Source organism: Oncorhynchus keta, chromosome 20, assembly GCF_023373465.1.
Source record: "Oncorhynchus keta strain PuntledgeMale-10-30-2019 chromosome 20, Oket_V2, whole genome shotgun sequence".
NCBI classification, from domain to species: domain Eukaryota; kingdom Metazoa; phylum Chordata; class Actinopteri; order Salmoniformes; family Salmonidae; genus Oncorhynchus; species Oncorhynchus keta.
In genome coordinates, this window is record NC_068440.1 from 41,157,503 (window position 1) to 41,180,308 (window position 22,806).

The following is a 22,806-nucleotide window of genomic DNA, read 5'->3' on the forward strand; positions in this document are numbered from 1 at the left end:
TGTGTGTGTGTGGTGGTGTGTGTGTGTGTGTGTAGGGAGGGGGACAACAACGACGACTAAACAGAATATGAATATTTGTTAATGCCGTTAAGTGCTGTAACAAATGAAACCAAATTGCAATAGGTAGCCTGCTATTCTGATACACACAAATTACTATTCACAAATAATCATTTACCTGAATATATTCCTTCTCCCGTTTTTCATGTTATTATATTTATATATATATGTTATCGTTCACCAGCTGTGTGCGTCTCTTAATTAGGAGACACACACACACACACAAGCCACACGGCCACAAACGTTACACTAACGGTTCATCAAACAGTTCGACTGATCAAACGTTGGTCTTTAACGTGTGGTGGATGGGTGGTGTTGAGTCAAGTTCAAAGGTTTGCTCAGCTGTGTAACACACACACACACACACACACACACACACACATTACATTACATTTACATTCACACACACACACACACACACACACACACACACACACACACACACACACACACACACACACACACACACACACACACACACACACACACACACACACACACACACACACACACACACACACACACACAACTGTGATCTCTCTCACATCACAGACTTCAAAGCAGCCTAGGTGGTCAGCCAGGCATCAAAACACAGAACACACAACAATCACGACCATTGCTATTATCAACACCAGACAGGGAACCAGTGGCTTCAATTCCCACTCCTGTATCAACGACCACTGAGAAGAGAATAGCATGGCGGTTCAGCTTTGATCGCTCTATAGCGTAATAGTACTGAGTATGTAGTATAGTATAGTACTAGCTTCCTGTTGTAGTTTACGTTCCATTCAAAGATATATATTTTTTTATGGACAGCATAGACCTTGAAGTAATCAATAATATGGCTCTCACTAATCCAGTCCTGTCAGATCAGTGATGACTTAAGGAAGGAAATCCTTTTAATGTTAGAAATACTGGTTTCCATTCCAGATGAACATTCTATATTTCCCGAAATTGTGGATTGTGTTTTCTAAGTTTCCAGAGACCAGAGCTCTACTTCGGGAGCTTCCTCTCCTCTCCTTCTTCTCTTCCTTTGTCGTCATCTTCCTCACCTTCTTCTTCTTCTCTCCCTCTTCCTCTGTCGTCATCTTCCTCACCTTCTTCTTCTCTCCCTCTTCCTCTGTCGTCATCTTCCTCACCTTCTTCTTCTCTCCCTCTTCCTCTGTCGTAATCTTCCTCACCTTCTTCTTCTCTCCCTCTTCCTCTGTCGTAATCTTCCTCACCTTCTTCTTCTTCTCTCCCTCTTCCTCATCTTCCTCACCTTCTTCTTCTTCTCTCCCTCTTCCTCACCTTCTTCTTCTTCTCTTCCTCTCCTCTCCCTTTTTCTCTTCCTCTGTCGTAATCTTCCTCACCTTCTTCTTCTTCTTCTCTTCCTCTCCTCTCCCTTTTTCTCTTCCTCTGTCGTAATCTTCCTCACCTTCTTCTTCTTCTCTCCCTCTTCCTCATCTTCCTCACCTTCTTCTTCTTCTTCTCTTCCTCTTCTTTTTTCTCTTCCTTTGTCGTAATCTTCCTCACCTTCTTATTCTCTCCCTCTTCCTCTGTCGTAATCTTCCTCACCTTCTTATTCTCTCTCTCCCTCTGTCGTAATCTTCCTCACCTTCTTATTCTCTCCCTCTTCCTCTGTCGTAATCTTCCTCACCTTCTTCTTCTTCTCTCCCTCTTCCTCATCTTCCTCACCTTCTTCTTCTTCTCTCCCTCTTCCTCTGTCGTAATCTTCCTCACCTTCTTCTTCTTCTCTCCCTCTTCCTCATCTTCCTCACCTTCTTCTTCTCTCCCTCTTCCTCATCTTCCTCACCTTCTTCTTCTTCTTCTCTTCCTCTCCTCTCCCTTTTTCTCTTCCTTTGTCGTAATCTTCCTCACCTTCTTATTCTCTCCCTCTTCCTCTGTCGTAATCTTCCTCACCTTCTTCTTCTTCTCTCCCTCTTCCTCATCTTCCTCACCTTCTTCTTCTTTCCCTCTTCCTCTGTCGTCATCTTCCTCACCTTCTTATTCTCTCCCTCTTCCTCTGTTATCTTCCTCACCTTCTTCTTCTTCTCTCCCTCTTCCTCTGTCGTCATCTTCCTCACCTTCTTATTCTCTCCCTCTTCCTCTGTTATCTTCCTCACCTTCTTCTTCTTCTCTCCCTCTTCCTCTGTTGTTATCTTCCTCATCTTCTTCTTCTTCTCTTCCTCTTCCTCTGTCGTCATCTTCCTCTCCTTCTCCAGGCCATCCAGAATCCAGGTGATCTGCAGTTACAGGAGAAGGCCTGGAACGCAGTCTGCCCCCTGGTGGCCAAGCTCAAACGCTTCTACGAGTTCTCCCTCCGACTGGGTGGGTGACACACACACAAGCATGCACGCAAACACACACACACATACATACATGCACACACACACAGCTCTTTCCTCCTCTGCAGTAGCCTGACCTAGCAGGCAGGCAGCAGTTGCTAAGGCAACAACAGAACGCAGTCATCGAGCAGAGACAGAGAGACAGAGAGAGATGGTTACTTCTCACACTAACCACAGACCCTACACACTCCTCACACTAACCACAGACCTACACACTTCTCACACTAACCACAGACCCTACACACTCCTCACACTAACCACAGACCCTACACACTTCTCACACTAACCACAGACCCTACACACTTCTCACACTAACCACAGACCCTACACACTTCTCACACTAACCACAGACCCTACACACTCCTCACACTAACCACAGACCCTACACACTTCTCACACTAACCACAGACCCTACACACTTCTCACACTAACCACAGACCCTACACACTCCTCACACTAAACACAGACCCTACACACGTATCACACTAAACACAGACCCTACACACTCACTCACACTATCAACACACAGACCCTACACACTTATCACACTAAACACAGACCCTACACACTTCTCACACTAAACACAGACCCTACACACTTCTCACACTAAACACAGACCCTACACACTCCTCACACAGACTCTACACACTCCTCACACTAAACACAGACCCTACACACTTATCACACTAAACACAGACCCTACACACTTCTCACACTAAACACATACCCTACACACTCCTCACACAGACTCTACACACTCCTCACACTAAACACAGACCCTACACACTTATCACACTAAACACAGACCCTACACACTTTTCACACTAAACACAGACCCTACACACTTCTCACACTAAACACAGACCCTACACACTCCTCACACAGACTCTACACACTCCTCACACTAAACACAGACCCGACACACTTATCACACTAAACACAGACCCTACACACTTCTCACACTAAACACAGACCCTACACACTCCTCACACAGACTCTACAGACCCTCACACTAACCACAGACCCTACACACTTATCACACTAAACACAGACCCTACACACTTCTCACACTAAACACAGACCCTACACACTCCTCACAGACTCTACACACTCCTCACACTAACCACAGACCCTACACACTTATCACACTAAACACAGACCCTACACACTCCTCACACTAAACACAGACCCTACACACTCCTCATGACAGACTCTACACACTCCTCACACTAAACACAGACCCTACACACTTATCACACTAAACACAGACCCTACACACTTTTCACACTAAACACAGACCCTACACACTTCCTCACACTAAACACAGACCCTACACACTCCTCCACAGACTCTCACACTCCTCACACTAAACACAGACCCGACACACTTATCACACTAAACACAGACCCTACACACTTTTCTCCTAAACACAGACCTTACACACTTCTCACACTAAACACAGACCCTACACACTTCCTCACACAGACCTTCACCAGTCCCCACTCCACATCCCCATCTTCCTTCTCACACTAAACACAGACCCTCACCAGTCCTCACACAGACCCGACACACTTCTCACACTAAACACAGACCCTACACACTCCCCTCACACAGACCCGACACACTTCCTCATCTTCACAGACCCTACACACTCCTCACACAGACCTTCACCAGTCCCCTCCACAGACCCGACACACTTATGAAGGGGAGCTGGATCAGGAAGTAGCGAATTAGACTCTCACGATGTTTGACTACAAGAACAAACGCAGACCTTCACCAGTCCCCTCCACATCCTCATCTTCCTCTCCTGTAATGCAGACCTTCACCAGTCCCCTCCACATCCTCATCTTCCTCTCCTGAAACGCAGACCTTCACCAGTCCCCTCCACATCCTCATCTTCCTCTCCTGTAACGCAGACCTTCACCAGTCCCTTCCACCTTCACTAGTCCCCTCCACATCCTCATCTTCCTCTCCTGTACCACAGACCTTCACCAGTCCCCTCCACATCCCCATCTTCCTCTCCTGAAACGCAGACCTTCACCAGTCCCCTCCACATCCTCATCTTCCTCTCCTGAAACGCAGACCTTCACCAGTCCCTTCCACCTTCACCAGTCCCCTCCACATCCTCATCTTCCTCTCCTGAAACGCAGACCTTCACCAGTCCCTTCCACCTTCACCAGTCCCCTCCACATCCCCATCTTCCTCTCCTGAAACGCAGACCTTCACCAGTCCCCTCCACATCCTCATCTTCCTCTCCTGAAACGCAGACCTTCACCAGTCCCCTCCACATCCTCATCTTCCTCTCCTGAAACGCAGACCTTCACCAGTCCCCTCCACATCCTCATCTTCCTCTCCTGAAACGCAGACCTTCACCAGTCCCCTCCACATCCTCATCTTCCTCTCCTGTAACAGACCTTCACCAGTCCCCTCCACATCCCCATCTTCCTCTCCTGAAACGCAGACCTTCACCAGTCCCCTCCACATCCTCATCTTCCTCTCCTGTAACAGACCTTCACCAGTCCCCTCCACATCCCCATCTTCCTCTCCTGCAGTTTACTGAAGCACACGCGAAGACGGCAGTACTCTACTGATGATAGAAATACAATAGGTAGAATTCCCATACAGTGGCTCTGTGATGAGGAAGGATGTACCATTTGCTACCTGTTTAGAAAACTGAGAAAAGTCACAACAGTCTGAGAGGTGACGCAAGCAGTACACCCCTAACCCACAGGACATTACCAGGAACATTCTCTCTACTCACTCTATATCTACTTATTATACATCTATCTAGTATACTGGATATCTATGTAGCTCTCCAGTGGGCTAGCAGCAGGAGGAGGGAGATTAGACTTTTTTAAATCTATTATATATCTATGCTCCAGTGGCTATGGGGTAGCAGCAGGAGGAGTGAGAGTGGAGTTTCTATTAATTATATATCTATGCTCCAGTAGCTCTGAGCTAGCAGCAGGAGGAGTGAGAGTGGAGTTTCTATTAATTATATATCTATGCTCCAGTAGCTCTGAGCTAGCAGCAGGAGGAGATAGAGTGGAGTTTCTATTAATTATATATCTATGCTCCAGTAGCTCTGAGCTAGCAGCAGGAGGAGATAGAGTGGAGTTTCTATTAATTATATATCTATGCTCCAGTAGCTCTGAGCTAGCAGCAGGAGGAGTGAGAGTGGAGTTTCTATTAATTATATATCTATGCTCCAGTAGCTCTGAGCTAGCAGCAGGAGGAGGGAGAGTGGAGTTTCTATCCAGGCCGTCTCAGATAAAACACATCAGTACTGTATTTATAGAAGAGCTGTTGAATAGTTAATGATGCAGAGGGAAGGGATTGGTCCCCACGGGACAGGCTGGGCCATTACTTTGACAGAGCTACATGCATCTATACCGTGGTCTGGGTTCAATAGCATGCGAATGGACACCATAGTAAGGGATATGATTAGGACAAGAACACAGGAATGCAGACAATACTATTTATGAATTGCATGTGTGTAATGTGGCTATAAGACCGTTCTGAGGAGCCATTAGCTCTTATGAAAACTTACATGATCAGCTGACTGAATACGAATGGTAATGATACTAACGTTATGTACATGTGTCTTTGTAGAAAATGCCCTGCGTAGCCTGTTGGAGGCGCTGACGAGCCCTCCCTACGCTCCCATGCAGCACCTAGAGAGAGAACAGGCTCTGGCCAAACAGTTCGCTGAGATACTCCACTTCACCCTCAGCTTCGACGAACTAAAGGTGAGGAGGAGGAGGAGCGAGGGAATTGGGAGGAGGAGAGAAAGAGGGAGGGAGGGGAGGGAGGGAGGAGGAGAGAGGAGGGAGGGAGGGATTTGGGGGAGGGGACGGGGAGAGGGAGGGAGAGGGAGGGAGGGAGGGAGGGGAGGGAGGGAGGGAGGGAGGGAGGGAGGGAGGGAGGGAGGGAGGGGGAGGGGGAGGGAGGGAGGGAGGGAGGGAGGGAGGGAGGGAGGGAGGGAGGGAGGGAGGGAGGGAGGAGGGAGGGAGGGAGGGAGGGAGGGAGGGAGGGAGGGAGTAAAGTGGTCCTTACCTTCATAACACTTATCCCTTTCCTATACATACTTCTACTTCCTGTTGTGAATGACCAGTCTTTCTCTACTTCCTGTTGTGAATGACCAGTCTTTCTCTACTTGTGAATGACCAGTCTTTCTCTACTTCCTGTTGTGAATGACCAGTCTTTCTCTACTTCCTGTTGTGAATGACCAGTCTTTCTCTCCATTCAGTTGTGAATGACCAGTATTTCTCCTCCTGTTGTGAATGACCAGTCTTTCTCTACTTCCTGTTGTGAATGACCAGTCTTTCTCTCCTTCCTGTTGTGAATGACCAGTCTTTCTCTCCTTCCTGTTGTGAATGACCAGTCTTTCTCTCCTTCCTGTTGTGAATGACCAGTATTTCTCCTTCCTGTTGTGAATGACCAGTCTTTCTCTCCTTCCTGTTGTGAATGACCAGTATTTCTCCTTCCTGTTGTGAATGACCAGTCTTTCTCTACTTCCTGTTGTGAATGACCAGTCTTTCTCTCCTTCCTGTTGTGAATGACCAGTCTTTCTCTCTTCCTGTTGTGAATGACCAGTCTTTCTCTCCTTCCTGTTGTGAATGACCAGTCTTTCTCTCCTTCCTGTTGTGAATGACCAGTCTTTCTCTACTTCCTGTTGTGAATGACCAGTCTTTCTCTCCTTCCTGTTGTGAATGACCAGTCTTTCTCTCCTTCCTGCTGTGTTGTGAATGACCAGTATTTCTCCTTCCTGTTGTGAATGACCAGTCTTTCTCTCCTTCCTGTTGTGAATGACCAGTCTTTCTCTCCTTCCTGTTGTGAATGACCAGTCTTTCTCTCCTTCCTGTTGTGAATGACCAGTCTTTCTCCTCCTGTTGTGAATGACTAGTCTTTCTCTCCTTCCTGTTGTGAATGACCAGTCTTTCTCTCCTTCCTGTTGTGAATGACCAGTCTTTCTCTCCTTCCTGTTGTGAATGACCAGTCTTTCTCCTCCTGTTGTGAATGACCAGTCTTTCTCTCCTTCCTGTTGTGAATGACCAGTCTTTCTCTCCTTCCTGTTGTGAATGACCAGTCTTTCTCTCCTTCCTGTTGTGAATGACCAGTCTTTCTCTACTTCCTGTTGTGAATGACCAGTCTTTCTCTCCTTCCTGTTGTCCTTCAGTGGGACACTAGGTCATCTTAAGAGTATAAAGTACTGTTTTTTAACTGTACTTATTCTAGCCACTGTCCATCTTTGTCTCGCTCCCCCCCCCCTCCTCTTTCCCCTCACCTCCCTCTCCCCCTCCCTAACCCTCTCTCTCCTCCCTCCTCTCATCCAGTCTTTCTCTCTTCCCCTCCCTCTCACTCCCTCCCTCTCTCCTTTCCCCCTCCCCATATAGATGACAAACCCAGCCATTCAGAATGACTTCAGCTACTACAGGAGGACAATCAGTAGAAACAGGCTGAACAACCAGCAGGTAAGGAAGGACATGTTGGCCTGTGCTACAATGGTGCCTTTATCCAGGATAACTTGGCTAATCTGTCAGGCAGTTGCTAGGGTAACAGTGTTCATTACAAACTGTTACCATAGTCACATGTGAAAAAGATAAAAGCTACTCATCAACACAGTGTTTACTCATCACCACAGTGTTTACTCATCAACACAGTGTTCACTCATCAACACAGTGTTTACTCATCACCACAGTGTTTACTCATCAACACAGTGTTTACTCATCACCACATAGTACAGTGTTTACTCATCAACACAGTGTTTACTCATCACCACAGTGTTTACTCATCAACACAGTGTTTACTCATCAACACAGTGTTTACTCATCACCACATAGTACAGTGTTTACTCATCACCACAGTGTTTACTCATCACCACAGTGTTTACTCATCACCACAGTGTTTACTCATCACCACAGTGTTTACTCATCACCACAGTGTTTACTCATCACCACAGTGTTCACTCATCACCACAGTGTTCACTCATCACCACAGTGTTTACTCATCACCACAGTGTTTACTCATCACCACAGTGTTCACTCATCAACACAGTGTTCACTCATCACCACAGTGTTTACTCATCACCACATAGTACAGTGTTTACTCATCAACACAGTGTTTACTCATCAACACAGTGTTTACTCATCACCACAGTGTTTACTCATCACCACAGTGTTTACTCATCACCACAGTGTTCACTCATCACCACAGTGTTCACTCATCACCACAGTGTTTACTCATCACCACAGTGTTTACTCATCACCACAGTGTTTACTCATCACCACATAGTACAGTGTTTACTCATCACCACAGTGTTTACTCATCACCACAGTGTTTACTCATCAACACAGTGTTTACTCATCAACACAGTGTTTACTCATCAACACAGTGTTTACTCGTCAACACAGTGTTTACTCATCACCACAGTGTTCACTCATCAACACAGTGTTTACTCATCACCACAGTGTTTACTCATCACCACAGTGTTTAGTACAGTGTTTACTCATCACCACAGTGTTTACTCATCAACACAGTGTTTACTCATCACCACAGTGTTTACTCATCAACACAGTGTTTACTCATCACCACATAGTACAGTGTTTACTCATCACCACAGTGTTCACTCATCAACACAGTGTTTACTCATCACCACAGTGTTTACTCGTCAACACAGTGTTTACTCATCACCACAGTGTTTACTCATCACCACAGTGTTTACTCATCACCACAGTGTTTACTCATCACCACAGTGTTTACTCGTCAACACAGTGTTTACTCATCACCACAGTGTTTACTCATCAACACAGTGTTTACTCATCACCACACAGTGTTTACTCATCACCACAGTGTTTACTCGTCAACACAGTGTTTACTCATCAACACAGTGTTTACTCATCACCACAGTGTTTACTCATCACCACAGTGTTTACTCATCACCACAGTGTTTACTCATCAACACAGTGTTTACTCATCAACACAGTGTTTACTCATCACCACAGTGTTCACTCATCACCACAGTGTTTACTCGTCAACACAGTGTTTACTCATCACCACAGTGTTTACTCATCACCACAGTGTTTACTCATCACCACAGTGTTTACTCATCACCACAGTGTTTACTCATCAACACAGTGTTTACTCATCACCACAGTGTTTACTCATCACCACAGTGTTTACTCATCAACACAGTGTTTACTCATCACCACATAGTACAGTGTTTACTCATCACCACAGTTTTTACTCATCACCACAGTGTTTACTCATCACCACATAGTACAGTGTTTACTCATCACCACAGTGTTTACTCATCACCACAGTGTTTACTCATCACCACAGTGTTTACTCATCAACACAGTGTTTACTCATCACCACAGTGTTTACTCATCACCACATAGTACAGTGTTTACTCATCACCACAGTGTTTACTCATCAACACAGTGTTCACTCATCAACACAGTGTTCACTCATCACCACAGTGTTTACTCATCAACACAGTGTTTACTCATCAACACAGTGTTCACTCATCAACACAGTGTTCACTCATCACCACAGTGTTTACTCATCACCCCATAGTACAGTGTTTACTCATCAACACAGTGTTTACTCATCAACACAGTGTTTACTCATCACCACAGTGTTTACTCATCACCACAGTGTTTACTCATCACCACAGTGTTTACTCATCACCACAGTGTTTACTCATCACCACAGTGTTTACTCATCACCACAGTGTTCACTCATCACCACAGTGTTTACTCATCACCACAGTGTTTACTCATCACCACAGTGTTTACTCATCACCACAGTGTTTACTCATCACCACAGTGTTTACTCATCACCACAGTGTTTACTCATCACCACAGTGTTTACTCGTCAACACAGTGTTTACTCATCACCACAGTGTTTACTCATCACCACAGTGTTTACTCATCACCACAGTGTTTACTCATCACCACAGTGTTTACTCATCAACACAGTGTTTACTCATCACCACATAGTACAGTGTTTACTCATCACCACAGTGTTTACTCATCACCACAGTGTTTACTCATCACCACAGTGTTTACTCATCACCACAGTGTTTACTCATCAACACAGTGTTTACTCATCACCACAGTGTTTACTCATCACCACAGTGTTTACTCATCACCACAGTGTTTACTCATCACCACAGTGTTTACTCATCAACACAGTGTTTACTCATCACCACAGTGTTTACTCATCACCACAGTGTTTACTCATCACCACAGTGTTTACTCATCACACAGTGTTTACTCATCACCAGTGTTTACTCATCTACATGTACAGTGTTTACTCATCACCACAGTGTTTGCTCATCACCACAGTGTTTGCTTAAATGAATTGCAAACAGGAAAAGTATTGAATGATGTCACATTAGATGACTTAATAATTCACAACAGTTAAAGTGGAATCCTGTGCCAAATATGCAAATGTTGCCTTGTTCAAAACCATCTCTCTGCTGCAGTTGGAGGCAGAGAACGAGGTGAACAATGAGATGGCCAATCGGATGTCTCTGTTCTACGCCGAGGCCACGCCCATGCTGAAGACCCTGAGTAACGCCACCACCAAGTTTGTGTCAGAGGTCAGTCAGGGGTCACGTCCCCCTGTCCCCTTGTTCTAGTCCCCTCCTTCCCCATCACACCCCTCCCTCTGGATCTTAACGACAACTAGCGCCAACTCCTGCCCCCTTAAACAAGAGCCAATACTAGTCTTTACGAAAGCTACCAACCCAAGTCAAATCAAATCAAATGTATTTATATAGCCCTTCTTACATCCGCTGTACAGAAACCCAGCCTAACACCCCAAACAGCAAGCAATGCAGGTGTAGAAGCACGCTGGCTAGGAAAAACTCCCTAGAATGGCCAAAACCTAGGAAGAAACCTAGAGAGGAACCAGGCTATGAGGGGTGGCCAGTCCTCTTATGGCTGTGCTGGGTGGAGATTATAATGATTATAATTATAAGATTATAATTATAATTATTATGTTCAAAGATGACCAGCATGGTCAAATAATAGTAATCACAGTGAACAGGTCAGGGTTCCATAGCCGCAGGCAGAATAGTTGAAACTGGAGCAGCAGCACGGCCAGGTGGACTGGGGACAACAAGGACTCATCAGGCCAGATAGTCCTGAGGCATGGTCCTAGGGCTCAGGTACTCCGAGAGAAAGAGAAAGAAAGAGAGAATTAGAGAGAGCATACTTAAATTCACAGGACACCGGATAAGACAGGATAAGTGCTCCAGATATAACAGACTGGCCCTAGCTCCCGACATAAACTACTGCAGCATAAATACTGGAGGCTGAGACAGGAGGGGTCAGGAGACACTGTGGCCCCATCCGATGATACCCCCAGACAGGGCCAAACAGGCAGGATATAACCCCACCCACTTTGCCAAAGCACAGCCCCCACACCACTAGAGGGATATCTTCAACCACCAACTTACCATCCTGAGACAAGGCCGAGTATAGCCCACAAAGATCCCTGCCACGGCACAACCCAAGGGGCGTCAACCCAGACAGGAAGATCACATCAGTGACTCAACCCACTCAAGTGACGCATCCCTCCTAGGGACGGCATGGAAGAGCACCAGTAAGCCAGTGACTCAGCCCCTGTAATAGGGTTAGAGGCAGAGAATCCCAATGGAAAGAGGGCAGGCAGAGACAGCAAGGACAGCAAGGGCGGTTCGTTGCTCCAGAGCCTTTCTGTTCACCTTCACACTCCTGGGCCAGACTACACTCAATCATAGGACCTACTGAAGAGATGAGTCTTCACCTTATACTAGCATCACCACACCCCAAGTCCCCCTATACTAGCCTCACCACACCCCAAGTCACCCTATACTAGCCTCACTACAACCCAAGTCACCCTATACTAGCCTCACTACAACCCAAGTCACCCTATACTAGCCTCACCACACCCCAAGTCACCCTATACTAGCCTCACTACAACCCAAGTCACCCTATACTAGCCTCACCACACCCCAAGTCACCCTATACTACCTAGCACCCTCACCACCACCCCCAAGTCACCCTACACTAGCCTCACCAAACCCCAAGTGACCTGAATAGCTTCACCCTACACTAGCCTCACCACACCCCAAGTCACCCTATACTAGCCTCATCACACCCCAAGCCTGGTATTTACTCTCCATCTCCCCCAGGGGCCAGCGTAGGTATTTACTCCGTCTCCCCCAGGGGCCAGCGTAGGTATTTACTCTCTGTCTCCTCCAGGGACCAGCGTAGGTATTTACTCTGTCTCCCCAGAGGCCAGCGTAGGTATTTATTCTGTCTCCCCAGAGGCCAGCGTAGGTATTTAATCTCCGTCTCCCCCAGGGGCCAGCGTAGGTATTTACGCTCCGTCTCCCCCAGGGGCCAGCGTAGGTATTTAATCTCCGTCTCCCCCAGGGGCCAGCGTAGGTATTTACTCTCCGTCTCCCCCAGGGGCCAGCGTAGGTATTTACTCTCCGTCTCCCCAGGGGCCAGCGTAGGTATTTACGCTCCGTCTCCCCCCAGGGGCCAGCGTAGGTATTTACTCTCCGTCTCCCCCAGGGGCCAGCGTAGGTATTTACTCTCCGTCTCCCCCAGGGGCCAGCGTAGGTATTTACTCTCTGTCTCCTGGGTATTTAATCTCTGTCTCCCCCTGCTGTCTGTGTTACAGAATAAGACCTTACCCATTGAAGACACCACAGACTGTCTGAGCACCATGGCCTGTGTGTGTCGCGTCATGCTGGAGACCCCGTGAGTAGCTCTCTTTTTCTAGTCCTGTCTTTCTCTAGTCCTGTCTTTCTCTAGTCCTCTTTTTCTCTAGTCCTTTCTTTCTCTAGTCCTTTCTTTCTCTAGTCCTTTCTTTCTCTAGTCCTTTCTTTCTCTAGTCCTTTCTTTCTCTAGTCCTTTCTTTCTCTTGTCCTCTCTTTCTCTAGTCCTTTCTTTCTCTAGTCCTTTCTCTAGTCCTTTCTTTCTCTAGTCCTTTCTTTCTCTCGTCTCTTTCTCTAGTCCTTTCTCTTGTCCTCTCTTTCTCTAGTCTCTTTCTCTAGTCCTTTCTTTCTCTAGTCCTTTCTTTCTCTAGTCCTTTCTTTCTCTAGTCCTTTCTTTCTCTAGTCTCTTTCTCTAGTCCTTTCTTTCTCTAGTCCCTTTCTGTCTCTAGTCCTCTCTGTCTCTAGTCCTTTCTTTCTCTAGTCTCTTTCTTTCTCTAGTCCTTTCTTTCTCTAGTCTCTTTCTTTCTCTGGTCTCTTTCTCTAGTCTCTTTCTATAGTCTCTTTCTCTAGTCTCTTTCTCTAGTCTCTTTCTCTAGTCTCTTTCTCTAGTCTCTTTCTCTAGTCTCTTTCTCTAGTCCCTTTCTCTAGTCCTCTCTTTCTCTAGTCCTCTCTTTCTCTAGTCCTCTCTTTCTCTAGTCCTCTCTTTCTCTAGTCCTCTTTCTCTAGTCCTCTCTTTCTCTAGTCTCTTTCTCTAGTCTCTTTCTCTAGTCCTCTCTTTCTCTAGTCTCTTTCTCTAGTCCTCTCTTTCTCTAGTCCTCTCTTTCTCTAGTCCTCTCTTTCTCTAGTCTCTTTCTCTAGTCTCTTTCTCTAGTCCTCTCTTTCTCTAGTCCTCTCTTTCTCTAGTCCTCTCTTTTTCTAGTCTCTTTCTCTAGTCCTCTCTTTCTCTAGTCTCTTTCTCTAGTCTCTTTCTCTAGTCTCTTTCTCTAGTCTCTTTCTCTAGTCTCTTTCTCTAGTCTCTTTCTCTAGTCCCTTTCTCTAGTCTCTTTCTCTAGTCTCTTTCTCTAGTCCTCTCTTTCTCTAGTCCTCTCTTTCTCTAGTCCTCTTTCTCTAGTCCTCTCTTTCTCTAGTCCTCTTTCTCTAGTCTCTTTCTCTAGTCCTTTCTTTTTCAATCCCTCTCTGCATTCTCTCCTTCTTTTACTCCACCTCTCTATTTCTTACTGTCTCTCTTGCTGTGTGATTAGCTCCACTCTTTCCATCCTCTTTCCTTCTCTCGTCATGTCATCTTATGACCTTCGGGCCAAGTGAAAGCTGAATCGTTTTCCCCATATTTTAATAGTCTTCCTTTTACCTCTTATCTTTATCCCTCTCTTCCCCTCTTCCTCTCTCCATATCCCCCGTCTCCCTCTCAATTCAATTTCAATTGAAGGGATTTATTGGCATGGGAAACACATGTCAACATTTCCAAATCAAGTGACATATGCAAATAGTTAAAGTACAAAAAGGAAAATAAATAAACGTAAATATCGGTTGAATTTACAATGGTGTGTGTTCTTCACTGGTTGCCCTTTTCTCGTGGCAACAGGTCACAAATCTTGCTGCTGTGATGGCACACTGTGGAATTTCACCCAGTAGATATGGGAGTTTATCAAAACTGGGTTTGTTTTCAAATGTACTTTCGTACTCTCTGTTTAGGGCCAAATAGCATTCTAGTTGTCTCTGTTTTTTGTAAATTCTTTCCAATGTGTCAAGTAATTATCTTTTTGATTTCTCATGATTTGGTTGGGTCTAATTGTGCTGCTGTCCTAGGGCTCTGTGGGGTCTGTTTGTGTTTGTGAACCTACATCTCTCACCTACATCTCTCTGTAGGTGATGGCTTTGTTATGGACGGTTTGGTAATTGCTTCTTTTTAGGTGGTTGTAAAATTTAACAGCTTTTATGAAATTTGGTCATTTGCGGGTTTCTGCCTGGTTCTGCTCTGCACACATAATTTGGTGTTTGTGCAGAATTCTGCATGCAGTCTTCATTTGGTGTTTGTGCAGAATTCTGCATGCAGTCTTCATTTGGTGTTTGTGCAGAATTCTGCATGCAGTCTTCATTTGGTGTTTGTGCAGAATTCTGCATGCAGTCTTCATTTGGTGTTTGTGCAGAATTCTGCATGCAGTCTTCATTTGGTGTTTGTGCAGAATTCTGCATGCAGTCTTCATTTGGTGTTTGTTTCTGCATGCAGTCTTCATTTGGTGTTTGTGCAGAATTCTGCATGCAGTCTTCATTTGGTGTTTGTGCAGAATTCTGCATGCAGTCTTCATTTGGTGTTTGTGCAGAATTCTGCATGCAGTCTTCATTTGGTGTTTGTGCAGAATTCTGCATTCTTCATTTGGTGTTTGTGCAGAATTCTGCATGCAGTCTTCATTTGGTGTTTGTGCAGAATTCTGCATGCAGTCTTCATTTGGTGTTTGTGCAGAATTCTGCATGCAGTCTTCATTTGGTGTTTGTGCAGAATTCTGCATGCAGTCTTCATTTGGTGTTTGTGCAGAATTCTGCATGCAGTCTTCATTTGGTGTTTGTGCAGAATTCTGCATGCAGTCTTCATTTGGTGTTTGTGCAGAATTCTGCATGCAGTCTTCATTTGGTGTTTGTGCAGAATTCTGCATGCAGTCTTCATTTGGTGTTTTTGCAGAATTCTGCATGCAGTCTTCATTTGGTGTTTGTGCAGAATTCTGCATGCAGTCTTCATTTGGTGTTTTGCAGAATTCTGCATGCAGTCTTCATTTGGTGTTTTTGCAGAAGTAATTCTCTTTTCTTCATTTGGTGTTTGTGCAGAATTCTGCATGCAGTCTTCATTTGGTGTTTGTGCAGAATTCTGCATGCAGTCTTCATTTGGTGTTTGTGCAGAATTCTGCATGCAGTCTTCATTTGGTGTTTGTGCAGAATTCTGCATGCACCTACATCTCTCTGTTGGTGTTTGTGCAGAATTCTGGTCTTCATTTGGTGTTTTGAAATTCTGCATGCATCTTGGTGTTTGTGCAGAATTCTGCATGCAGTCTTCATTTGGTGTTTGTGCAGAATTCTGCATGCAGTCTTCATTTGGTGTTTGTGCAGAATTCTGCATGCAGTCTTCATTTGGTGTTTGTGCAGAATTCTGCATGCCTTCATTTGGTGTTTGTGCTTGCATGCAGTCTTTTTGGTGTTTGTGCAGAATTCTGCATGCAGTCTTCATTTGGTGTTTGTGCAGAATTCTGCATGCAGTCTTCATTTGGTGTTTGTGCAGAATTCTGCATGCAGTCTTCATTTGGTGTTTGTGCAGAATTCTGCATGCAGTCTTCATTTGGTGTTTGTGCAGAATTCTGCATGCAGTCTTCATTTGGTGTTTGTGCAGAATTCTGCATGCAGTCTTCATTTGGTGTTTGTGCAGAATTCTGCATGCAGTCTTCATTTGGTGTTTGTGCAGAATTCTGCATGCAGTCTTCATTTGGTGTTTGTGCAGAATTCTGCATGCAGTCTTCATTTGGTGTTTGTGCAGAATTCTGCATGCAGTCTTCATTTGGTGTTTGTGCAGAATTCTGCATGCAGTCTTCATTTGGTGTTTGTGCAGAATTCTGCATGCAGTCTTCATTTGGTGTTTGTGCAGAATTCTGCATGCAGTCTTCATTTGGTGTTTGTGCCATTTTGTGAATTCTTGGTTGGTGAGCGGACCCCAGACCTCACAACCATAAAGGGCAATCTATAACTGATTCAAGTATTTTTGTTAGAACCAAATTAGTATGCCAAATTTTTTGATGGCATAGAAGGATCTTCTTGCCTTGTCTCTCAGATCGTTCACAGCTTTGTGGAAGTTACCTGTGGCGCTGAGGTTTAGGCCGAGGATGTATAGTATTTTGTGTGCTCCCGGGCAAATGTGTCTAGATGGATTTTGCATTTGTGGTCCTGGCAACTGGACCTTTTTTGGAACACCATTATATTGGTCTTACTGAGATTTACTGTCAGGGCCCATGTCTGTCAGGGCCCAGGTCTGTCAGGGCCCAGGTCTGACAGAATCTGTGCAGAAGATCTAAGTTCTGCTGTAGGCCCTCCTTGTTTGGTGACAGAAGCACCTGATCATCAACAAACAATAGACATTTAACTTCAGATTCTAGTAGGGGAGGCCAGGTGCTGCAGACTGTTCTAGTGCCCTCACCTTATTCGTAGATGCAGTTCAAGTCAGAAGTTTACATACACCTTTGCCAAATACATTTAAACCCAGTTTATCACAATTCCTGACCTTGAATCCTAGTAAAATTCCTGTCTTAGGTCAGATAGGATCACCACATTATTTTAAGAATGTGAAATGTCAGAATAATAGTAGAAAAAAATATTTATTTATTTATTTCAGCTTTTATTTCTTTCATCACATTCCCAGTGGGTCAGAAGTTTACATACACTCAATTAGTATTTGGTAGCATTGCCTTTATATTGCTTAACTTGGGTCAATCGTTTCGGGTAGCCTTCCACAAGCTTCCCACAATAAGTTAAGTGAATATTGGCCCATTCTTCCTGACAGTGCTGGTGTAACTGAGTCAGGTTTGTAGGCCTCCTTGCTCGCACATGCTTTTTCAGTTCTGCCCACAAATTTTCTATAGGATTGAGGTCAGGACTTTGTGATGGCCACTCCAATGCCTTGACTTTGTTGTCCTTAAGCCATTTTGCCACAAATTTGGAAGTATGCTTGGGTCAATGTCCATTTGGAAGACCCATTTGCGACCAAGCTATAACTTCCTGACTGATGTCTTGAGATGTTGCTTCAATATATCCACATAATTTTCCACCCTCATGATGCCATCTATTTTGTGAAGTGCACCAGTCCCTCCTGCAGCAAAGCACCTCCACAACATGATGCTGCCACCACCGTGCTTCACGGTTGGGATGGTGTTCTTCGGCTTGCAAGCCATCCCCCTTTTTCCTCCAAACATAACGATGGTCATTACGGCCAAACAATTCTATTTTTATTTCATCAGACCAGAGGACTTTTCTCCAAAAAGTACGATCTTTGTCCCCATGTGCAGTTGCAAACCGTAGTCTGGCTTTTTTATGGTGGTTTTGGAGCAGTGGCTTCTTCCTTGCTGAGCGGCCTTTCAGGTTATGTCGATGTAGGACTCGTTTTACTGTGGATATAGATACTTTGTACCTGTTTCCTCCAGCATCTTCACAAGGTCCTTTGCTGTTGTTCTGGGATTGATTTGCACTTTTGCACCAACATATGTTCATCTCTAGGAGACAGAACGCATCTCCTTTCTGAGCGGTATGGCGGCTGCGTGGTTCCCATGGTGGTTAAACTTGAGTACTATTGTTTGTACAGATGAACGTGGTACCTTTAGACATTTGGAAATTGCTCCCAAGGATGAACCAGACCTGTGGAGGTCTACAATGTTTTTCTGAGGTATTAGCTCATTTCTTTTGATTTTCCCATGATATAAAGCAAAGAGGCACTGAGTTTGAAGGTAGGCCTTGAAATACTTCCACAGGTACACCTCAATTGACTCAAATTGTGTCAATTAGCCTATAAGAAGCTTATAATGCCATGACATAATTTTCTGGAATTTTCCAAGCTGTTTAAAACCTCTCTGGGATATGTGGGATGGTAGCGTCCCACCTGGCCAACATCCAGTGAAAATGCAGAGCGCCAAATTCAAATAAATTACTATAAAATTAAACTTTGATGAAATCACACATTCAATATACCAAATTAAAGCTACACTTGTTGTGAATCCAGCCAACGTGTCAGATTAAAAAAATGCTTTACTGCGAAAGCAAACGTGCTATTATCTGAGGATAGTAAACAAAGAGAGAAAAGTATATTTCAACCCCTGGAGGCGCGACACAAATCCAGAAAAACACAGGTCCCAACGTGACTACAAAATATCTCAAAAATTACCTGTAAACTTTGCCAAAACATTTCAAACTACTTTTGTAATACAACTTTAGGTATTTTTTTTTATCAAATTGAAGACGGGATATACTGTGTTCAATACCGGAGGAAAACAAAGTGGAGCGTGCTTTCAGGTCACGAGCCTCTAACAAAGAGACTCGAACCTCGTTCTGAACAGTCTTACTTCTTCATTTCTCAAAGCAACCAATTTCTAAAGACTGCTGACATCCAGTGGCAGCGGTAGGAACTGCAGGAAAGTCCCTTAGAAATCTGGATTCCCAATGAAAGCCATTGAAGAGAGTGACCTCAAAACAAAACAAAACTCTGAACGGTTTGTCCTCGGGGTTTCGCCTGCCAAATACGTTCTGTTATACTCACAGACACGATTCAAACAGTTTTAGAAACTTCAGAGTGTTTTCTATCCAAATCTACTAATAATATGCATATCTTATCTTAGCTTCTGGGCCTGAGTAGCAGGCTGTTTACTTTGAACACGCTTCTCATCCGGACGTGAAAATACACCCCCTATCACAAATACTGGTCCCAAAGTAGTTAAAGGCACAGTCAACTTAGTGTATGTAAACTTCTGACCCACTGAAAATGTGATACAGTGAATTATAAGTTTTTAAAAAAATCTGTCAGTAAACAATTGTTGGAAAAATGACTTGTGTCATCATGCACAAAGTAGATGTTCTAACCGACTTGCGAAACTATAGTTTGTTAACAAGAAAGTGGTTGAAAAAAACAGTTTTAATGACTCTAACCTAAGTTTATGTAAACCTCCGACCTCAACTGTCTATATGTTTGAAGAAGGGCGGCTTTAGCCACGGCCATGTGGAAAGAAATGTGTCTGTTTTTTGCCAATTTTAACACACGTGTTGTTTGTTTACATGGATTCTATTATGTCGTATGTTATTCCCCCAACACCAGTTTACATCAATTGTATAGCAGACCCTCACGCCAAATTGGGTCAAAAAAGAAATTGAAATCAACAAAGCTTTGAGAAGACTGTCTTTGGTTTGGTTTGTTTGTCAATTAGGGTGAGCAGGGTGGTGGCGTGGTCTGTAATTTGTTTTAAAAAAAAAGCCAATTTGACATTTGCTCAGTACATTGTTTTCACTGAGTCTGCTGTTAATGATAATGCAGAGGATTTTCGCACGGTTGCTGTTGACACATTATTGGCATGATAACTCATTATCATAAAAGTCATTATCAAAAGAACATCAGCGCCTTAAAGCTGATTAAAGCAATAACAATCCCGCTCTCTTTCTCTCTCCTTTCTCTACCCCCTTACTCTCTCACCCTCCCTCTGCCTCTCTCTCCCTCTTTCTACCCCCTTTCCCCCTTCCTCTCCCCCCACCTACCTCTCTCCGATCCCTTCCCCTCCGTCCCTCTCCTCTCTCCATAGTGAGTACCGTTGTAGGTTCACCAACACAGACACCATGTTGTTCTGTATGAGGGTGATGGTGGGAGGATCATTCTGTACGACCATGTCCACCCTGTAGGAGCCTTTGCCAAGACCTCCAAAATAGACGTAAGACACACAAACATCCATGTTTCTACTCTTATACTGCTTAACATGCTGATTCTATCTGACCACACATGCCTTGATGTCCTCAAGTAGGGTGATGACCTTAGTCTAAAGTGGTGTGTGTCTTTGGTTTGTGTTTCTACAGATGAAGGGCTGCATCAAGGTGCTGAAAGAACAGCCTTCCAACAGTGTGGAGGGGCTATTGAACGCACTGAGGTGAGGAGGGAGGGAGGGAGGGAGGGAGGGAGGGAGGGGAGGGAGGGGAGGGAGGGGGGAGGGAGGGAGGGAGGGGGAGGGGGGGAGGGAGGGGGAGGGAGGAGGGAGGGAGGGAGGGAGGGAGAGGGGGAGGGAGGGAGGGGAGGCAGGGGAGGGAGAGAGGGAGGAGAGAGAGGAGAGGCAGAGAGGGAGAGAGGGGAGAGGGAGGAGGCAGAGAGAGGGAGGGAGGGAGAGGAGAGGGAGAGGCAGAGAGGGAGAGGCAGAGAGGCAGAGGGGAGGCAGAAAGAGGCAGGCAGAGAGAGGAGAGGCAGAGAGGAGAGAGGAAAAGCAGAGGGAGAGGCAGAGAGAGGGAGGCAGGCAGAGAGGGCAGAGAGGCAGAGAGGCAGAGAGGCAGAGAGGGAGAGGATAGGGGGGGCAGAGGGAGAGGCAGAGGGAGAGGCAGGCAGAGGGAGAGGCAGAGAGCAGAGAGAGAGAGGAGAGAGAGAGAGAGAGAGAGAGAGAGAGAGAGAGAGAGAGAGAGAGAGAGAGAGAGAGAGAGAGAGAGGCAGAGAGAGGCAGAGGCAGGCAGAGAGAGGGAGGCAGGGAGGGAGGCAGAGAGAGAGGCAGAGAGAGGGAGAGAGAGAGAGAGGCAGACAGAGGCAGAGAGAGAGACAGAGAGGTAGAGCTTGTAGCTTGTATGTACATATACTCATCTCAGAGAGAGAGAGAGAGGCATGTCTTTCTCTCCTCTCTGTCTCCCCCTTCTCCTCCTCCATCCTCTCCTCTCCCTCCTCTCCAGGTATACGACCCGACATCTAAACGACCACAGCACCTCCAAACAAATCAGGGCTCTTCTCCAATGAGAGTGAGAGGGAGCAGAGAGAGGGAAGGAAGATGAGATAGCGAACACGGAGGGAGATGAAGAAGAACGAGGGGTGAACAAACTGTGGTGCTGAATCCTGTTTGTTTACAAGAATGAAAAGCAAAATGATCTGGTCTGATAAGAAAAGAACAAGTCTATGTGTTGCTCATCATTCTGTCTCCCATTTTGTAAAAAAGAAAATGAAGGAAGAGAAACTATAGAGATATATATTAAAGAAAAAATAGTGAAAAAATAAATAAACAAGTGTTACAAGATGGAAATAAGACTAAAGAAGAACAACAAGGAAAAAGCTATATTAATGAGACTAAAGAAGAAGAACAACAAGGAAAAAGCTATATTAATAAGACTAAAGAAGAAGAACAACAAGGAAAAAGCTATATTAATAAGACTAAAGAAGAAGAACAACAAGGAAAAAGCTATATTAATGAGACTAAAGAAGAAGAACAACAAGGAAAAAGCTATATTAATAAGACTAAAGAAGAAGAACAACAAGGAAAAAGCTATATTAGAAAATCTACAGTCAGTAAACAAAACTAAAAAAAAACAACTGAAAATAAACACAAAATATTAATATTCCGTACAACAACGTTAGTCTGAACAATATTTTTGCACTGGTGTAGAATATAAACAACGCTGTCTGTTAGTCTCGAAGTAGCCACTGTAAAGATTTAAACCAGGCTCCATTACAAACATTAAAGAATAAGACTGGGAATGACAAAACGGCCTGATTCCAAACCAATAGCTTGTCCCTTTCCAAAGTCCTGCCTCCTCCAAGCTAAAAGGACTTGGAGTTATATGCAGTACAAATCCAAACAAGGTCCTAGGGATCGGGATGAGGTATTGGTTTGGGACTGGGCACCTGTGTAGATTAGGCTCAGTCTCTGCATTGAGGTCCATCCCAATCGTCTAAAGGGCTTCCTCCACTCCTCACCCTCTCCTCATTTCCTCTCCCTTCATCTGTACTGAACTGAAAACACAGGTGTTAAGTTAATGTGATGGATACAAACCAGAAATGAGCTCTCACTTTGCTCGGCTCTTTCACATCATTGCATATGAAGGAAAGTCAGAAAGGAGACATGGAGGGAAATCTATTTTTTAGCGTATTGAGATGCACCCAGATACTCCATGTTGATTTCCTCATCATACAACCACTCCTATTGATCCTAACCCCGCCCCCTCCCATCCACTTGC

The 22,806-nt window shown here is 44.9% G+C and overlaps 1 protein-coding gene across 1 annotated transcript in view; it reads left to right on the top strand.

The window, feature by feature from the left end:
- Positions 1 to 21,829, top strand: part of fam49al (family with sequence similarity 49 member A, like) — a 145,559-nt gene extending 123,730 nt beyond the window's left edge. The window contains 9 exon segments of the mRNA XM_052472886.1: positions 2,262 to 2,367; positions 5,997 to 6,133; positions 7,781 to 7,858; positions 10,876 to 10,992; positions 13,068 to 13,147; positions 20,415 to 20,476; positions 20,479 to 20,540; positions 20,683 to 20,753; positions 21,532 to 21,829. Coding sequence (XP_052328846.1) covers positions 2,262 to 2,367; positions 5,997 to 6,133; positions 7,781 to 7,858; positions 10,876 to 10,992; positions 13,068 to 13,147; positions 20,415 to 20,476; positions 20,479 to 20,540; positions 20,683 to 20,753; positions 21,532 to 21,595 — 777 coding nt within the window. The 3' untranslated portion in view covers positions 21,596 to 21,829.
- Positions 21,830 to 22,806: the final 977 nt, after the last annotated feature.